This window comes from Phaenicophaeus curvirostris, chromosome 2, assembly GCF_032191515.1.
Source record: "Phaenicophaeus curvirostris isolate KB17595 chromosome 2, BPBGC_Pcur_1.0, whole genome shotgun sequence".
NCBI classification, from domain to species: Eukaryota; Metazoa; Chordata; class Aves; order Cuculiformes; family Cuculidae; genus Phaenicophaeus; species Phaenicophaeus curvirostris.
In genome coordinates, this window is record NC_091393.1 from 15,039,927 (window position 1) to 15,061,370 (window position 21,444).

Sequence of the window (21,444 nt, forward strand, 5' to 3'; positions counted from 1 at the left end):
CCCCTTTTGTTGCCTTAATTCTTAACCTTTTTCAATTGCAGTTGGTTGAACCTTGGTGAAGACTGAACACTTACTACCTCTCTGCATCACTGACCAATGCTGCTCTTCTAAGGCAGAGTAGGCACATCCTTTGCTAGCTTTCTTGCTACTCATACGATATTTAAAAATACTGCATTATTATCCTTCATATTCTTTCCTACTCACTATTTGGTCTTTCCAGTTTTGTCCTTTCATATCCACGCTAATACTTTAAGCTCAGTCTTTGTAATGTGACGTCATTTTCAGTTTATACACATAATTTTCCTCTTTTCTGCTGTTTTTGGCCAGTTATAATATCGTGTTTAGTTCCCTTGTTTCTTACTCTTCTGCTATGTTAGGGTAACGTAAATATATGCCTTTAATACGAATCCCTCGAGAGCTTTCTCCCTTTGCTTCCCTTCCTTCTTGTTTCTGATAGCATCTTGCTCCCAATTCCTACTGTTCATTGGCATTGCTTTTTTTCCGAAAAAAATCACAGCCTTTACTTTGGTTTTTTTTTCTCTCTTCCGTTTCCTAAAAGCTGTCAAGCCCCTCCAGTTCACAGCAGCAACAGGGAACCCCACACTGGTACCATTTCTGCTGCAAATAAATCATTCCACTCTTCTCAAGGTATCATGAAACAGCCTGCAGTACTTGATCTGCCACACTCTCCTTGGCTGGATTTCGATGAAGAACATGGTGACCAGAATGACTGTGCACGTGAACATATAAGCCTTGAGACACAGAAAGACCCTCAAATCTCAAACAGCATCCAATCAATAAGATAAAGCTCAAATAATGGATGGGACTGTTACTTACATGTTTCCGCAAACTGTATAATGGGCCTGTTAGCAAGATGGATCCAACAACAGGCACAGAAACCTGTTCGGGTTTTTTTGTCTTATACGTACTCCAGCAATACAAAAGCCCATAAAAGAACATCCTCTTCCCTGCTAGCTCCATTGTCTCTGAACAACACTGGCCCCAACACCTCCTTCCCCACAACTTTTTCTATATTCTGATTTTGCATAGGTTATCTGCATGTGCTGACTATTTGATGACTTACTTTTCATGAGGCATAGTTACATATACATTTGGAGGTTAAGGATGCAAAATTATAGGACTCCTGCCCTCTTGCTGTTTGGCACTGATACAGAACTAGGCAGAAAGGAGCTGTCCCCCTAAACTGCTATCAAAACCCTCTGTCCCACAGATTTTCAGCACAGATTTTGTAGTCACCAGTGATCAGTCATTTTATTCTGAAATCAGGTACAGAGGCAACTGAAGGTTAACATAAAGGACTGGCATACTTAGGCCATTAATTCCCATTTAGCTGTTACTCTACAACTTATGGCTAGTGGTTTTCGCTGTTTCACATACTAACATGGTCAGAACCATATTATTTAATATGCTAAACATGCCTTCCAGTAAAAGCAGACTTTCCATTGTCTATATGGATGATCACTACATGTCTGAGCTTGACAGATGTTCTCACAAACTCTATCATGTTTCAAAAATCCCAGGTGAGTATTTACCACACTCTAGCTTGGTAACCTCTGTCAACAAGTACAAAATACAGAAAAGCAGTGCAAATTAATTAACACGTACAAGTACCTGAACTACACATAACATTTTAAACCACATTTTTCAGTTCACAAAGTAGTTCTCACTCACCATGCTTTAAATACATCATGTTGTACCTTAACTACCAGAAGCTCTAACTAAATCTTATTCTTAAGAATTATAACCATTCATACAGTCGGGAAACAACAACACCTCATTACACATGAAAGTTTTTCTTAAAGCAAATTTGTTTTTTCAACTTAAATGCAACTTACTCTTCAAAATCATTCTAGCACCAAGGGAAACAGACTTTTCAGAAGCTCTCACAATTAAGGTATAAGGTTTCTCACGCACAAACACACACTGCAATGTCTGTGTAGCAAACCCTGTAAGACAACACTTCTTGCCAATTCAAACTACATCTTTATTGATCAATGACTGGATAAATATGCATGGCAAGAGTCACCATTCACTGTAATCACTGAAAATCAAGCTATTCATGCATAAAATTTAACTTGCCTGTCTGATTTTCCATCTTTTTTTTTGTTGTTGACCCAGAAAATCCAACAGCTCAAATTGCACATAAGTCATTGTTATCTTCTGCAGTCATTTTCAATCAGGGTAAGGATCTTTCTGATACTGCCTCCACTGAAAATGTGTCAAGGCTTGATACATGCACAAAACCAGCTTTAGTTAGTGCTTTGTGTTCCTCTGGAGTCTGTTTCAGACACTGGAATCCTATCCTCTCCCAGGAACACACTGACTTGTTTTGGGGGGTTGTGCTTGCTCACACAAAGTTTACCTGTAGCAGCAGCATCCAGCTTGCAGGCATTCAGTTCATTTGTTTTCACTACATTTAATCTAATGAACTTAACTTCTGTGCGAAACATTTGTCTTAAACAATCTCCCTTGCTACATTTGGATTCTGATGTGTTAAGCCAAGCTGAAAATATCAGCACTTCTTTAAATGAACATGCATGCACATTTTCTCACTTACTCCAATGAATATAAACTAGGTACTTTACCCTTTGTTATATGAAAAGCAGGATTACGATGTAAACCAAGTTCCACTGCTAACGTCTTTCTCTAATGGTCAAAATCACTCGGAAATCAAATCTCTATTTCCAGTAACATTAAAACAGTGCATATTTTATCATCCATCAGAGGGTAGCACTCTATTTTTTACATAAAGCAGGAGTTATATCATATAAAGGAAAAAACAATTGGCCTCTGATTCCACAAGATTCTTTTATGGAGCTAACTCAGAAACTTCAAGACAAGCACATATACCATATTGAGCTACTGCAGAAGAACCAGATAGCATCCTGAACATCAAGCAACTGCAGATGCAATTTGTCAGACAGGTATGTAATACCTCTCGCACTCCAGTACTTGGCTGAACTTGGTCTGCAAGACTTAACAGTACTAATACAAAACATGTCCTCAGTCTGTCCTCTACCATCAGCATTCAATTCCCAATTCTGCGTCCATCTCAGTTCCATCCCCACAAATGTCTGCATACTAAACCAGAGAACCTGTCTGCCTAAAAATGTATTCAACAAAACAAAACGTTATTTTTTGATCGGATCAGTTTCCCATAGCAGTTAACACTCTGCTTTTGCTGTCACCGTGCAAGGAAAAATACAGAGTATAACTGAGACAGCTTAGGCAACAGTGCCACTGAACTTGTAGCCTAACAAAGAGACAATCAACTCCAGCTTTCTAGATATTCAGCACAGTCAACAACTTCAGATACACCCTGCCTCCCAATACTTATTTGGCACAGACGCATGGCAATAAAACTCATTAAACTCATGTGCACCACAGGGACAGTAATGCCACTGTATCAGCCACTCTCTGTGACGTGATGGACCCAAATATTTTCTAGGCACTAATATATGTAGCAATGATGTCATTTAAGATGATTTTGTGTGCCTGGAGATATGTTTGGTTTCTTTCCTCCAACTGGACAGCCACCCTAATAAAACCTCCCCAGGCTTCCTTCAGTTACATCCTTAGAATCACACAGCTACGATATCACTACATATTTTATCTTACGGTTGCATTGGTTTTCAGTGAAAAATTTAATGCTTAGAGACTTATGCTGCCAAACTGCTTTCTCCCTGAAAACCTGCTTTCTCCCTGAGTAACTCTATTCACAACTGATCCAATCACATAGCACCTTCAGATACACAACTTCAACACTACATCCTCTGTTACGAGGCAGTTCCCTCGCTCCTGGCCCCTAACAGTTTTGCTTACATATTTGTTGACAGAATACAAATTACTAACAATTTATGTAACTCGGCTTTAAAGAATGGATGGCCACATACTAAATTTTTTAAGATTTTTGCAAGAGGAAATATGCTGCATGCCCAGGACCTTTTCTTTTCTTCTTTTTTCTGTTCCATCTATCAAGTTAAAAAGCATGGAAAATTCAAATATATATGTAAAAGACAGGAAAAAAAAATTATCAATAGATCAATGCACTTCAAGTAATGTCCTATAGCATATCTTTTCCTGATCATTCACCATTCTAGCTTTCAGTGTCAAGCATTATTCTGTGTGCTGTGCAGATACAGACATCCACATATTTTCACATGCATTGAACTACCAGTTGCTTGCCTGCTTTTTAATGTTGAAAAGGACAACGACAGGTTGAAACTCATGCAAAGCTCACTCAACTTGATGTTAAGCAGAACAGAAGCAGGAAATAAAAACCAGTACAGTCAGAGGAAGGAAAGGAGAAGACACCTTTTCTCTTTAAAACAGTAAATCAGTTGGTTTGAGCTTGTTTTGGTTTTGTTTAAAAATACTGCCAGGAAGGTTTTGTAGAGGAACTGTGAACTTAAAAGACAAGTTTACTACTAATAGCATTATAAATATATTAGTTATTTTCCCCACAGAGTAAGAATGTTTCTTTATCCACAGCTGAATCTTCCACTGTGCCTAGTCCAAGAGGCTTGGCCTGTGCTTTTCAAGACGCAAAATCTAAATATGGCACGTAGCACATTATGGAGACTTAAGATTAATGACCATAGGCACGAGAGCCAGTCTGTTTTACTTGCATGCAGATTTTAGGTGCTAGCAAACCCATCCTCCTAAAGGAATTGCCCAAGATATACATCACCACAACTTTTAGTATTAGATTTGGAAACTAAAACATCATGTGTATAAATTTTATTTAAGTTAGGAATGAACACTTCATTCATTTTTTTATTTTTTTTTAATTAGCCATAGCACTACAGGACATTTGCCCCAGGCTTATGTTTTTACACTGGCTGCTGGAGGACATGTACCTGATAACAATATAAAGTCCAAGTGGGTAAACAATACCCAACATGAAGTAAAACACGCCAATGCATAGTTCTGGGAAATTTTTTCAGAGTACTTAAAATAGCAAAAAGACTTTTGATCAGACATGCTTTTCTGCATCACGAGGCCATCAGTTTTTGGGGCTGGTCAAAAGCAGTTCATGACAGTCAAAGCCTCAGTCTTCTCTACAGGTTGTGAAGAGAGGTGAGTTCTCATGAAGGCTTTAAACAAAGGTATGATGCTTCCAATTAAGGCATCTACATGAACTATAAGACGTCAATAGCTGATGTCAAAAAGGAGGAAGTGCATATTTCTAGGACCTCATACTGCTCCCAGATTCTCTACTTTTGACTAATAATAAGCTAGAGTTTGGGTATCATTTTTATATTGCCTCAAACTAAGAGCAGTTTGCAAGGAGGATTATCCAGACAAGATATCTTCTTACCAATGAGGGCAAATCTCAGGTAGAGCATCTCTGTGCCTCTTTTCCTAGCTGTCTTTCATTAAAAGGTTAGTGACCAGGATATCTAAGTTTTCCAACTACTCAGAACTGCCACCAGGACCTCTACTGTTGTGCAGGGGCCATATGTTAAATTAGGCTGCTCTAAGGACTGCTATCTTCAATTCTCAACCTGTCCCACAATTCAGTTCTTGATTACGAAACATTTATGTTTCCACATATGCACAGAGCTTTCAAGTAATGATGTCCAACACAGTCATCCCTCCATTCCTATGGTCCTCAGGTCCTCCCTTTTTTAGGGCATGAGAAGCAGCCTGCTCCAGATGCTCTGTCATCTTACTTGCTCCAACCTTGCCACTATCTCACTTCCTTCCATCTAGCATTTTAACAACAAGCCTACCAGTGAGCATTTCTTCCTCTACTACTTCTTTGGTGGCCACACTACACTGACCAGAGTACTTCCCGACTCCTCAGAAACCCCACATCCATCACACTTCACTGCTATCTGATTGTTTTCAGAGTCTACAATGAGTTAGTACATTCACGCAACCACTCGCTATCCAGCTTGGCCACCTACCTGCACACAGAGTCAGCAGAGTACAAGATTATTTTCCCATAAATACTTGGGGAAATAAAGTTCCTATTCTAGCACTGTTTAGAAGCTGTGATATTTTGGAGAAACAAACAATACAGGGAAGAAGGCAAATCTAAATCTAACTCCGTTCTCTTACCTTTCTCAAAGACCATTTCCCTACTCAGGATGGTCTCGTTATCTTTGATCACTTCTCCCCGTACGGTGACCTGTGCTGGGCTGTCCGGCAGCAGGGCCACCCCAACAGTCACGTTGACTCCAGGACGGATGTTCCAGGGAACTGCCACCAGGTACGTAGGCCTGGAAAATGCAAACGGGCAGAGGAGTGGAATACAATTCAACAGGAAGTAACAGTGTCCACCCAATTTTATTTAGTAGTGGACAGGTACAGTTGGGATTGATGATCATGGAATCATAGAATCACTAGGTTGGAAAAGACCCACGGGATCATCGAGTCCAACCATTCCTATCAATCACTAAACCATGTCCCTCAGCACCTCATCCATCTGTCTTTTAAACACCTCCAGCGGATGTGACTCAACCACCAACCTGGGCAGCCTCTGCCAGTGCCCAATGGCCCTTTCCATGAAATATTTTTTCCTGATTTCAAGCCTGAACCTCCCCTGGCAGAGCTTGAGGCCATTCCCTCTCGTCCTATTTATTACCTGCCACTAGGGAGAGGAGGCCAGCTCCTTCCTCTCCACAACTTCCTTTCAGGTAGTTGTAGAGAGCAATGAGGTCTCCCCTCAGCCTCCTCTTCTCCAGGCTAAACACCCCCAGCTCTCTCAGCCGCTCCTCATAAGGCCTGTTCTCCAGCCCCCTCACCAGCTTCATCGCTCTTCTCTGGACTCGCTCCAGAGCCTCAACATCCTTCTTGTGCTGAGGGGCCCAGAACTTAAGATAGAATCACAGAATCACAGAATCATAGAGTGGTTTGGGTTGGAAGGGACCTTAAAGCCCATCCAGTTCCAGCCCCCCTGCCACGGGCAAGGACACCTCCCACCATCCCAGGCTGCCCAAGCCCCATCCAACCTGGCCTTGAACACCTCCAGGGATGGGGCAGCCACAGCTTCCCTGGGCAATCCGTGCCAACGCCTCATCACCCTCATCGGGAAGGGTTTCTTCCCAATGCCTACCGCTCTCAGAGGTCTCTTCCAGCCCGGTGGCTCCCTGACCCCGGCGCGGGTCCCCCAGAGCCGCAGGGTCCCGGCGGCTGGAGGTGGCCGCCCCGAGCGCCCCGGGACGGGGAGGAGGCAGCGTCGCTCAGCCCCGGGGAAGCGCCCACCCTGCCCCACGTACCCGGCCGCCGCGGAGCTGCAGAAGAGGAGGACGAGGAGGAGGAGGGTGCAAGCCATGGCTCGCCGAAGGTGCTGCCCGCTGGGCGCTGCGGCGGAGCCGGGCGGGAGGGAATGGAGGGAGCGGCTGCGGGGCGGGGCCGGGGGGCAGCGGGGGTGGGTGCGAGGGACGGGGAGGGCAGTGCTGGGGAACCCGGCGGGAGCGGGGGTGGAGCGGTGGGAGAGGGTCCTCAGGAGGAGAACAGGGATGATCCGAGGGCTGGAGCAGCTCCCATGCGAGGACAGGCTGAGAGAGTTGGGAGTGTTCAGCCTGGAGAAGAGAAGTCTCCGGGGAGATCTTCTAGCGACCTTCCAGTGCTTGAAGGGGCTACAGGAAAGCCGGGGAGGGACTGTTCACAAAGGCTTGTGGTGATAGGACAAGGGGAAATGGGGATAAACTGTAGAGGGGCAGATTTAGATTAGACATAAGGAAGAGTTTCTTCGTTATGAGGGTGATGAGGCACTGGCCCAGGTTGCCCAGGGAAGCTGTGGCTGCCCCATCCCTGGAGGTGTTCAAGGCCAGGCTGGATGGGGCCTTGAGCAGCCTGGGATGGTGGGAGGTGTCCCTGCCCGTGGCAGGGGGGTTGGAACAGGAAGATCTTTAAGGTCCCTTTCAATCCAAACCATTCAATGATCCTATAACATACACCTATATCCACAAGTACATTTCTACACCTCACAGCCCTCGCACTTCATATCTTCAGGTAGATGCAGCTGGGGAATGGGTGGGATTCTCCCATTAACATAATATCCCACAAAATGTACTCTGAGAGTAATGTTTTCTGCCCATTTCTCATTAAGGCTTTGCACTGCAGATACTTGGATAGACCTGGAGAGCCAGCCAAGGTGTGCTGGCATAGGGCTCAGGCTTGGAGGCAGGTTGGGACCATTCTGGGTCTCAACAGGGAGAATGATGCTGGCAGAAATTCATGGAGCCTTATAGCTACTTACGTGTGAACCAATGAGTAGTGTAGCTCTGGCTGGACTGCCCTCTGTGCCCAATATCTGCTAAATAAGATCGTGTCTGCATATGCATCTTAACCCACTTTTAGAGTCCAAAAAGCAGGTGAGGTTCTGCTCCTTTAACATATTCAATGTAACTGCAGACTAGACACACCTAATGATGTTTTGTTTTGTCTGAATTCTTCCATCCTTCCACAAGTTTAATATATTTAGAAATTCCACCCTGTTCTTGAAGTCAGGAGTGCTGGGCTTGGCATCCTCTACATCGTGTTACACAGACAAAATACATCAGTTACAGCTCTGAGCAGAAGCATCGTGTTTTGTTCTTATGAAAATCAGATATGAATATTAAATGTACATAAACACTGTGTTCTAACAGTATCCCAGGCAGTCATGCAGTCTTTTCACACCTTTTACATTTGTTTTTGTAAATGTCATACCTCTGCTGATACTTTTTGGAGTGCCAGTCTTAGCAGTGACAGAAGAGAGGGTGGCACCTCTGTAGGTGAGGGAAACAGCAACCACAGCTGATGCCTGGAAGGTCTGTCATGGCAGCTCCTCATCTGCAAAAGGTGCATGATGAGGCAAAGCTTGAGACGTGTGTTCTGTTGTCATTTCTAAGTCCTTATCTCATTGCTTGTGATAAAGAGGCAGGGAAGACAAGCAGTCACTGCCACTCCTTTTCTTGGAGATGGCTGGAAAAAGTGCTTACGAGTAGTGCTGCATCCCAAGTACCCCTCCCTTGGATGGCAAACTTATTCATAGTGCACACTTCTTCAGCCTCTGGCACTGAGTCCAACTGAGTCCACTCCACCATACCTGTCAAGCCTAATCAATTCCCTCAGTGTCCAAAACAAGGCAGCCACATCTGAACTTCCTATTGAGTATGGTCCATGCTAACTCCCAAATTGCACCATGAATTGTTCAAGAAAGCACTTGCTGGCCAGGGCAAAACCATGCCAAGGTCAGCTTGAGGGTAAAGGCAATCAAATCCCAGTCCCAAGAACATTTGCTGGCATTTTTTAATTAATTAATTAATTCATTTAATTAATGAATTAAAAAATGCCAGCAAATGTGCTTGGGACTGATCTATCACTGATAAGAAATGGATAAACAGAAATAAGTGTCAGATGCCATTCCATAACAACATGAAAGCTCCATTTCTCACAAGTATATCCATGTACTCAGAGGCAGATTAAATTAATGGAGGTCCAGCCTACCACTTGGAGATCTCTGAAGTCCTCGGTCCTCTGAACATACCCCCTTCATTCCCTTCCTGATCCAATATGGAGTTTCCTCTGCTGAAGTTATACCATCCTCTGATTCCCTCTGTTTTGTTAGAAGGAATGGTTGGACTCGATGATCCGATGGGTCTTTTCCAACCTGGTGATTCTATGATTCTGTGATTCTAAGACACTTAAAGCCCCTTTCTATCACTTCATTTCTAAACAGGACGTACGATTCTGTAAGTACATGCAAAGGATCTTCATGGTTACACATACCATTTAGTAATCAAATGTGGTACATAAGGATTCAGTAAGTTCCCAGTTAGCAAAAAACTTAAACACATAATAGCCCACTTCAGACATAAATGTAAGAGTCACCTCTTACCAGCATCTAAACAAAGTCTTGTTTTTCAAAAGTGCACTGCAGCTACTAATTCTCATAGCAACCTTAGTAGCGATTTTCCCAAAACACCACTTCAACTCCTACATTGCTCCTTCTTTGGTGCCCAAACAACACTGAATACTGTACCTGAATAGGGAGTAGCTATACTGTATGATGGGCTCCCATTTAAAAGCCAGCCCCAGAAGCTCTGTCTCCCATTCTCCATTCGCCACCTCCCAGCTCTGCACTCCGCAGCCCTCCCATCCTTGCTCTGCAGTCTGAGCCAGCAGTTTCTGGAGAGAGTTTTACTTCTAACACAGCTCATTTCAGGGCCCCATTTGCAACACAGCTCAGCAAGTGGCTATTAGGACACTATGTAGATAGGAAGCTGAGGAGCATGAGTACATATGAGGTAAAATAAGGACATTTTGAGCCAACTTCAGTCCTATAGCCAGTGTATACTCTTAACTACACCGCATATAACATCTCAAGCCTCCTCTGCACATTCCTCCACAGACAGTGAATAAAAATGAGTCAGGAGTAATTGGAAAATAATCATTATTCTAGAGAATTAGGCTAAGCCAGTATCCTATTCACATTCACTAAGTGTTAAACTATTTGTTCTGTTGGACTTGACTTGTGTTTCAGGTAAGCATAATTTATCACCAAACTTTACAGGCCTGGTACATTTCCCTGCACTCAGCTAATCTGCTCATTTCCATTTACGGTCCTCTACACTAGAGTTTTATTATGCAGTTACATGTCACTGTTTAGTTTGATCTAGGTCAGGCTGGTAACTCAAACAAAAACAAGCAGCACTTCTGTTTGTGCTAAATTGGTACAACTTAAACTTAGGGGTGCCTAGATTTGAAAAGCTTTTGCATTCGCACCAGCTTCTGTTGTTGGGCACAAAAGATCCTCTGCTAAAAAAATACTCATCCATCCAGAACAGGCAGATGAAACATTAGTCCTATTAAACTGCTAGGACATCTGTGTTTAGCTAAAGAAAAGCCCTTAGCCAGGCTACACATCATTTTCATGACCAAAGAAAGGAACATTTGGCAGTATCTCAGAACTAAGTAGGTTTTAAACACCTGGCTCTGACAAACACCTGAGAGACTAATTTGTGTGCAAAACTGGAAGCAGGGAACTGCACAGCAACTTACTGAGATCACTATGTGAGGGAAACTTAGTTTGGACCTGACTTCTGCATATTAGGAATAATTTTGAAAGAGTATGGCCTAACATGAAAGGATTTAATAATGTTCAACTCCTCCAAGCCAGTGAAGTGGATACTCTGGAGACACAATTTGGGAAGTAAAACAGGTTGTTGTTATGTTCGGCATGCCAGGCGGTGATGCTAGTTGAAAAATCCCTCTGTGTTCAGCTTTCACATTTTGGAGTTAAGCAAGCGTTACCAGACTCAAGTTTTAAACCCATCTGTGATATATCACTATAATGAAAATTCCACTTTTACCACCTTCACTGCTTCCCAGGAACTTAATTTTGTTAATTTTTCATGGTCTCTTACAAACTGAGCCTCTAAAGGCTGCAAAAGTCATCTACAGCACTGGCTATGGCCTCAGGTAGGTAACAACTATACTCCTGTCTGTTCCTATACCACTCAGTTTAAGTCTAGCCTGAATAAGTGTGTATTTCAGCTGAAATCACACCTTTGAGTTGCAGCCAAGGTATACTCTAAATAAAATATGTGTTTAAGTAAATATAGAAAACCAGAATGGTTCCTTAATAAGTCTAGAAAGCATCTTCTGCCTTGTTAAATAAGAAGGATCACAGCACCTAGCAAGCACCACTAATTCTATGAAGACTGGCTGGAAATAAATATATGCACAACGAGGTCTGCTTTTCTCTATTATCTCATGTAGAAAGTAACACTGTTTGGTAAATGTAAAAACCAAAGTAATACAGTACTTCAAATACTGGGTAAAATGTCAACAAAAATTATAACAGTGAGGACTTGAGTGGTCAATGCCTTGTCCTGCTTTTAGCATCAGACGGTGCACTTGGCTGGGCAGACGTTCAGCTGGATTCAACAGGCATTCAACCAGATTGTGGTGCAAACAAAGTGTGTTTCCATGAAATGAGGCAAATTCAGGGAAAACTGAAATGCTATGTTATGTGGAAATTTGAACCAAAAATTCAGCACAATGTTTTATCTTTTCAAAAGCTTAGCCAGTTGCCTTATGCATCACTGACCTCAAGGCCTGCAACAAAGCTCATTTAGGCGATGGATAAATCTTTTAATTAATCTCAGCAGGTTTTGGATGAGATCCTAGCAGAAACTGTGATTCAGCAGCACATGGAACTAGGAAGGAAGCATAAGTCTGTTTTATCACACTCATAGCCGCAAGAATTACAGTGCATGCTACAAACAGGCAGGGGGGAGATCATTCTGTGGTATTAGGAAGGCACACTCTTTGCTTGGATGTAAGCCTGAAGTATTTGCATTTGCTGGAAAGTACTGATAGAAGCATAGGATATAACGCTGTCCCAGGAGTGCTCAGTAATAACACTTCTGATGCAAGTTCTGATGATGGAATGTGTCAAAACATTTTATATTACACTGATGAAGGGTGTGCCACACACTGAAACTTGCCCTGAGCTATCAGGGTGGAGTTTTATGAAAATCTGCACTGTACTGCAATTAAGATTTTTTTCCAAGTACCTGAACACATCTCTCTTGATAAATAATATAATTTGCAAATTAACTTCCAACTCATACTGTTACTCCAGGCACAGCAAGTAGGATTCACTTGGTCAAACGTAGATTCTGCAGTTGCCTACAACTAGTTATTTATGTTCACTGGACAGACAATGGAGTGAAATGGGCGCTTCTCAGACCAGATTTGTATGACTCATTAAGATACCAACACTTGAATGAGCAGACATTCAGTAGTGGCTTTGTGAATGGATCAAGTAAATCTCATACTAAAAATACGAATTCCTATTGAAGTGCCTTAACAGGGAGTCAAGACAAGTAGTTGAAATATATCTTGTTACCTCCAGAACATGTAAAATGACTATAGCTTAAGTGCGTTCATTGAGCTTTCAATGAATCAGACCTGAAGATTTGGATCAGGGTCTGTTTGAAGGTATGAGATTTTGTTTCTGTATGTTCAAAGGCTGCCATAAGACCAAGCAAGTACTATTCAAATAGGAGAAAAGCTGCTTCTTTGTTAATATAGCATAGAAAGAGCTTATTATCTTGGAATTATATGCTTATATTTTTATAACATTTTAATTTTTATTATTAAAAAAACTGTACACATTTTAAGAATACCCATAAAATATTAATTTGATCAAATCTGTAAATATTGTATTATTGCATTAGATTAAATGTGTGCTTTGAAATAAACCAACAAAGTAGAGTTTCTAGGAAACACATCAAGGAAGCAGAAGGTATTGTGGTTAAGACTTGAGGAAATTTTTGAGAGATTAGTTTATAGGAATGGGATTCAGAAAGAATGAATTAAGAAAGAATGACGAAATTATACTGTGGGAAATGTGAAAGTCTGAGGAGCAAATCTACAAATGATACATCTAGAAGTTCCCCTACAGCAAAAATAATCCTCAGTTACCAGGTTACCTGGCCTTACAGCCCTTTTGAACTCACTGAGTAGTGCAGAAGGACAATAATGGAATGAAAACTAGGACTTTAGCCCCTGTTTTTGCCACAACAATTTTTCTTGGCATTTGATGGATCTCACTGTACCATAATGAGTAGCTGAATTTTCAGACTTCCTCTGCGGATATACAGAAATCAATGGCACTGAAATCACTGCCTTCAGTGAAGTCAAGACTCAAAACCGTATCCTACACCTCACTCTAATCTCTGTAACTTTGATAAGAAGAACTGAGACTTCTTACATTGTTTGCTGCATTAGCCCCTTAACTTTGATTGAGATACTGTATCTTATCTGATACGTGTGAACAGAACATTTAGGAAACAGATTCACGTAATATCGATTTTTATTGTGAACTAGAAGTTGTGCCTTTATTTTATTTAATTTTAGCATTTTTTGCTGTAAAATGTTCAACTGTACAGTAGGGGCATGTTAAAGCATGTACAAATATGCTGATTTTATGAAAGTGAGAGAAATTAAAAGCTCTTACAAATGATGACAGGTTGTCCTCAAAAGCCTGTTTTCCTAGGGTAGTAATTTTTACAATTGTGTGTGATGGAATTCCATTTACCAAGCTTCATTCATCATTTTATCCTAGCTGGTCTTACTCCCTTTGCTCTCTGAGGGTTTTCAAAAGTCAGTGCAACCCCTTTTCATTGCAAACATTGCTGAAACAGCCAAGAATAACCTTATTTTTATTAAACAGTTTAGTGTGCATTAACACTATTTCATTTTAAAGAAGGTGAGAATTCCCTGAGGATTCAACTATCTTAAACTACAGCCTATATTTAAACTGAAAATTTAAATTACAGCTTTTAAAAAAGGAATTTCTAACAACAGTGTTTCCATTATGTCATAGAGTAGTATATCACAGCATTCTGGAGTACATGCATTCATACATTGTAACTTCACTTCTAATTAAGTACGTAAAAACTGGCAGATTTTATAATGAATGTGTGTTTCTGCAATAGGTATTTACAACATTCATCCACCATAGAAAGGGATGTTGGTACAGCAGTCTGATTTATAGATCAATGTATTCCTGTAGGTAGAGGCAGATTCCTCTCAAAAGCAGACTGACCTGAAAGCAAATCATAATGTAGATAAACCTCGTTTCCTACATTTTATACAGAAGTAAGTCAAGATACGAAGACAATGCCCTAAACCAATAGAAAAAAGAGATGCCTATTTTAACTTATCAGAGAGAGAAGACTGAGAGGGGCCTCCATGACACTGTCATAGGAAGAAAATAACAGGTGCTGATCTAGGAAAGGAAAGTGGAGAAAGAACTAATGGTCATACATTAAATTCAATCAAGTGCAAATAAGAAATGGCATAAACACAGATTATCTTCCTGAACACACTATCAAGGAACACAGTGGCTATTTCTTTTGTCTTCCCATCAGACCTGAATGCCTTCTCAAAAGTCCAAACCAAGTAATGAGGTTAAACAGAGATGCAATTTGCTGAAATTCTGTACACCATGACACACAGAAGATCAGGCTAAGTGTTCTCTAGGCAGCATGATGAAAATACATGAGGTTGGTCTTGAGCTGAGGGACAAAAATCATAGAGAGATGAATGTACCCCTGAAAGGACAGAGCAGGGATCTGCTCCCAAAGAAATTAAATAGAATTAAATAGAATTGACAAAAGCACCTAACAATGGTGGAGACTACACTATTTCAGTCCTGGTTTCCTCCATCTTAGCATGTCCAGAAAAGGTCAATGCCAGAAAAAAAGATGACAGAATTAGAAGTAGTTGTTAAAATGAAAAGTTTTTGTAGGATGTGATCTCTTGCAGGATAGCTTGGTTTTTTTCTTTCTAAAAATGGAAACCAAACTTTCTGCTTGGGAATTGGTCAAAAGCTAAAATTGTGACCATGTTTAAGTTTACTTTGTCCTTTTTTTAATCTAACAAAAAGAGGGGGGGAAATCCACCTTCCAACCAACTCGACTGTGATATCAAGAAGCAATAGTCATTTAGAGCAGAGGTAGGTAGGCATTAATTCTGTAGGTAAAACCTCTCAGAACCTCTGTTCTATTTTAGATTACATCACTCTGATAATCATATAACATGAAAGTCAACCTCACGTTACGCAAGTTGTCTCTTAAAGAATCAGTTTCTGTAGCAGCTGAAATGGCTTCCATAGACAGAAGTGACTAAGAATTATTTTTACAAACTACACTGAAACTATTTATAAAACTTGCACAAAATTTTGTGTTTAGTTTAGACACAGGTAAATACCACTTGTCTCTTTCTGAGGACAAACTCTTACCACAGGAAAAGTAGGAGGGTTAGGAGTCCAATCTCATTAAGAAGGACCCAACTAAAGGTTTCAAGTTCCAGGTCACCAAATAGCAAATGTCTAAATAGACTTAGCTTTTGAGTAATGCCACTATAGGAATGTTCAAAGAAGCAACTGCTGGTTGCATTGCCAACCACGCAAAGAAGCAGTAGTGTTTATTTAAATGAAGAGGGTGTGGACCCAAGAGCTACATCTTTCCAAACCTTATTGTAGCAACCAAACATTTGGAAATTGCTGTCATACGTTTGAAATGTGTCCTACATTGGACAACTTTCTAAGGCCTCCTAGCCATGTTTTTAGGCTAAATAGTCACCCTGTGATTTTTCTGACCACTAATAGCAGTTCTGGGAGTTTCTTCTTTTCTTCTCATTTTGTTCCTTAGCAGTAATGTAACCTAGCGCACGTGACATTTTTTACTCCTGAGGGAAGTCACAGGTTCATTGGACCACCAGGAAATTCAGGGCAGAAGGGATCTCAGGAGGTCTTCTAATCCAGCCTGCTGTTTATAGCAGGGTGAGCAATAAGGTCAGCAAGGTCACTCGGCTTTATCTAGAATGATCTTGAAAACCTCCAAGAACTGAGACTGCAAAAGCTGACAGTTAGATAATACAGAGCTCAGGAGTCTGGAATTACATTCCTTATTATGTCTGAAACAGAGCTGTTAAAATATTCCAACTGGATTTTACTTATGCTTAGCTGCTATGCTCATACATTTTCATCTTAATTAAAACAATGCAAACCACAACTGGGTTGTTATTTGCATGACTGCAGCAATTACTACTGCATTATTTTGCCTTCCCTAGTAAACAGAAATTTTGACAAGAAAACAAAGAGCTCCTCTGCAGTGCATAATACAATCAAAATGAGAATTGGTGGAAAGGGAGTAGAGTCTCACATGTACATACTGTGGTATTACTAGAAAGAGCTCTGAGTGACCAGGTACAAAGAATTGATGTGATGGGCATCAGGTGAGGATTCAATCCAATGATATTCAACATATATAGGGCCAGGCTATCCCAACAGTGATCCTGAGCAAAGTGGATGTCGATACCAAGTCAAGGCAGGGTTTACTCCCTGACATGAGCTGCAAAGAACTTATTGATATGCTTTAGACCTACCTTAAAAAATATTGGCCTTTCAGGCTTGATGCCTTTCAAGCAAATAGAAGGGAAAATACTTGTAGGATATTTAAAGAACATATGGAAGTTATAAATGACTGGGGATTATGAAAGACTGGAGAAGATTTTTCCATGATAATCAGACAGAACAATTAGCCTGCAGCTGTCTGAAGTATATGGTAAGACAAAAACAACAAACTTCAACAAGAAACTTGAGGGTTCATATGGGATGAGTTGGCCTTCTATACCTAGCTGAGAATTTTTAAGTTTGAAATTAAACATTTGTAATACTTTCCAAGTCCTAAGGTAGGGATCACATTTACTCTTTCAAAATTCAACAGTTTTCAAATCAACATCAAAGGAGATGTGTCTTTATTGCTGCAAGAGGCTTTGTTTCTTTTTGCTAGGCACACCTAGATACCAAACATCTGAGAATCTTCAGACTTAGGACTTCCTTAGACACCTGCTGGTAAAAACAAGTAAAGTCATTCCCTATTTCCTCAACCAGTGTAAGAGATCTCACATTACCACACACATTTTTAAGTCTCCTAGATTCACTGTTATGCAAGAGATTACCAATTATTAATTACCTAATTCACAGGTTCTTATCTTTACTGGCATATTGTGTTCCTTGAGCATAAAAATCACATCTTCCTGTACTGTGTGATGGGTTCCATCCAGCTTTCTGAGATCTTTGCAGATATTATTTTCTTAGTTACTGACAAAAGAAACCTATTTTTTGGGATCTCTCATCATTACATATAATGCAATTTTGTAGACACCAGGACTTCTAAGACTAAGTATAGTTTTTTTGCCACTGGAAATATCTTTTAAAAGTTTTATCATTAACTTTCATTACAGAGTCTGCATTCAAAGGAAGATTTAGAAAACACTTCAGTGACAGCTGCAGCATGTTCCTGGGCATTTCCAGACAAATCCAGCTACCAATCAGTTTGCCAGCAGGCATTCTCAGCAGGCTTTCCCAGCAGGGATAGAACAAAACTCTGTTGAGATAATAATATGTGAGATACCAGCATCTTTTATCCTCATTATTCCATTTTTTTGTGACAGGATAACTCAGACTGATTTTGTTTTGCCACAGACATGAACAGCATCAATATTGCAATATCATAATGCCTCGCATCATGGGGTGGAAACTCTTGAAAGAATCATTCTAGTCTGGCACCAGGCAGGTACAAAGAGACGGTGTCACAAGACTGAGTCCCACAGTTGAAAGCTTAAGTCCTACATTTATGCACACCATTAGAATTCATAAAATATACCCCCAAAACCAGTATATCTCTAATATTTCAGCAGTTGACTCTCCACTAGTAATACGCCTTAAAAGCCAATATTTCTAGGGTTAGGCATGTGCACAGGGAGAGGTAAGTCTTTACCAAGGATTCAGAGGATGTATCACCCTATGTTTGGTCTGTACACATCCTTCCCTCAGCATTTCTTATTAAGAGAGACAGGATACTGAGGAAAACGGACACAGTATAGCTATTCATATGTTTTTATAAGCCTGGTGGCAAAAGAATTGCTCTTCGTGAGCTCTGAACATCTCTTAGTAGCCCATATATCCACAGCCAAGCATTTAAAGCCATTATCCCAGAAAATACAGTACTCATCCATAAGACCACAGGGCAGCGCTGTTGGGGAATCTCTCCTTTTCCCTAAGGACATTCATGACTTCTATATATGAGGAAACAACTATAGTTAAAAATAAATATTTTGCAAAGCCTCCCTCCTCCCCCAGTTCAGCATTCATTGCAGAGGTAAAACTAAAAGCCACTGACATTGAATCTGTTTCCATGTACAGATGCGCGTCCTGAACACAGGCCAACTGTCTAATAGGAAATGTCCAGCATCATAGCTACTCCCATTTCCTTTAGGAAGAATACCTTTAAGTAAGGGAGTCTAGACATCAAGAATGCCTATATTTCCAATCTGTACTTCCACTGGCTATCACAACACTAAAATTTAAGTAATACAAAGCATAAGTCACTTCTCTGAATCTAGCTGAGCATTGCCGTATAACCTAGAAGAGTACTTTGTAGAGGATTCAATGCGTTCTTCCATGTGGAAGCAATGCTGCTGACAAAAGAAAGTCCCAAGCTTTCTGCTGTCTTGGTCAATAACAGAAATTTAACTGCATGGAGTGCCTCTGGGAAGAAATTATAAGAAGAGTGGGCATGATGAATATGTCCCCTCCCAAAATAAACCCCCAGGCAAGAATATCCACTGCGACAGGAAGCCCTGAGGCTTTTGCAGCAGACAGAATATTTCCAGACAAATGAAAACACATTGTACTGCCAGAGTCACATAAACCAATTCTTATTTGGTCAGCATCAACTTATGCATGATTTAGTAATGATTTTGTATTCAGCTCTACAGCAGAAAGACTGCACAGCTCAAGGCATCCTAATTCTTGTCCTTTTTGACTGACTGTAACTTGCTATCTTGTGGGAAACCTCAGATTTTTTTTTTGCCTGGATGCAAATGTGTATTGACTTATCTCAGTGATCTGATACCTTAGCTTTTTACTCTTCCATTTTATAAATTATTGATCTAAAGCATAAATATCCTGTTTGACATTTAATACATAATAATAATGTACACTGTACTGCATGTAAGGAGTCTTAGACAAATTTAGAAGTAGATATTTCAGTCTTCACTGACTGAACTCTGCTTATGTTACTTCCAGTTATTTAGGAATAACCATATGATTCCTATATTGTGAGTATGAGCTGTATTTCCCTGCTCCTTTCTTCTGCTTACCTTGAAAAACAAGACTTTGAAAGCCAGATTCGTGAAAAGGACATGAATAAATACCAGTATCTTTTAACAGTAATAGGAAAAAAAAAGGACTGATAAATCACGTAGGAAATCAGAAAACAAACGATTTTTTAATTATACCCTATAAAACCCCATAACCTAACAGAAGAGGTGTTACCTTATTCTGTGAGGCAATGCTGTGACTTAGGTAGCATGACCGATATATTTCCCCAGGCTGCCTTCACCTTCTAGATCAACCTTCAGCTTTTAAGGCTGAGGTTTGCTTAGTACTAGTAATGGTTAACAGTGTAAAATGTTAAATAAACCACTGACATCTTCCTGCATCATCACAGCTGCATCCTCTCTGCACCACTGAGTATGAGAGCTTGCCTTACAAAGCCATGGCACCAGAGGAAATAAGGATAGAGGTTTTTTTAAGACCCAGGCAGGATGCATGGTTTCTTTTCCCAGCTGGACTTGAGAGGAAAGGGAGACATCTGCTGCTCTAAACGAGACACGCTCCCGCACATCTTTTTAGCTTGATGATGTGAGACGTTGGAGTGGGACTTGGGGAAAGAAGTGCAGACCTTTTCAATTCTCTTCTCTGGTGCTGTGGAGCCAAATAACAAGGGAAGTGGGATGCTCAACAGTGCTGTCCCCCACCCCTTTAGACTAACATAGAGCACAGCTGCATCCAGCATTGAAAATAACCAGGGCAAAAGTGACTGAATAAAAACTACTGTCCTTTTTAAAAATAAAAAGAGTTAAGACATCAGGACTGCATCATGAGTATGACACAGAATCTGACAGAATAGGGCACAGGCAATGACCAGCGTTGCCCAGTGGGCTGGCCAGAGACAAACCACCCATGTTTACATACAGCTATAAACAAAGTCAGCCTCTGGGCAACAAGGAATTATATTCTTGTCTGACGTGACAGAGGTCAATGCTCATTACACACTCCTAAACCTGTATTTATTTATGTCACCTTTTGATGCTGGGGCTGCAGCATCACAATCAAGCTGCTCTTGGTGCAAGAAGTGAGGAAGATTCACTCACCAGTGAGGGTGTGCAAGATCAGAGAAGGAGGCAGCAGGGGAAGAGAAATCCACATTCCTTGCTGTTGCAAGGTTTGTTGGCGTTATCTCATACTGACAGTGTAGGTAGATTTAAGATACTTAGCGAGAAGAAATAAGAGAGAGGTAAAAAAAGAGGAAGCCTAAGAAAAGCTTTGTTGATTGCTGCAGCTCCTGAAGTCCTCTGTTCTCCCTGTGTTATAATTAGGGGAGTATAGCCAGAGCTTGGGGTTCAACCTATGATGGCAGCAATCATACTCACGACCCTGCACAGCACAGTCGTCCTGGCCCATGAGCCACTTCCTCACGGGCTGGGTGCTGGCGTGCTGGGGTCTCTCCCCGGTGGGACGCACAGAAAGGCCAAGAAGAGCACAGCATGTCTGAAATGCAAAGCTACAGACCTCAAGTGCTACAAAACAAATTTCCACTTTAAATAAAATATAATGCATAAAAAATTGCAAAATATATTTTATGTGCATTTTGTCAGAATAAAGCAATTGGCTTTCTTTCTATAATTCTGGTTAGAAGATTAATTTCTAAGTAAGTTTGACTCAGAGAAGATACTCTTAGGCTGAATTTCAGAACCAGAACACAAATCCTGGTTTGCTTCATATGTTCGCATTGATGTTGTATGACTGGCACACAGCTACAGTCATTCTATTGATAC

The 21,444-nt window shown here is 40.9% G+C and overlaps 1 protein-coding gene across 1 annotated transcript in view; it reads right to left on the bottom strand.

Annotated features, from left to right (window-relative positions):
* CD109 (CD109 molecule) overlaps positions 1–7,303 on the bottom strand; it is a 78,374-nt gene extending 71,071 nt beyond the window's left edge. Inside the window, exons 1-2 of the mRNA XM_069850312.1 lie at positions 7,248–7,303; positions 6,088–6,248 (exon numbers count right to left, since the gene is read on the bottom strand). Coding sequence (XP_069706413.1) covers positions 6,088–6,248; positions 7,248–7,303 — 217 coding nt within the window. The remainder of the gene's footprint in view (positions 1–6,087; positions 6,249–7,247) is intronic.
* Between the last annotated feature and the right edge of the window lie 14,141 nt (positions 7,304–21,444).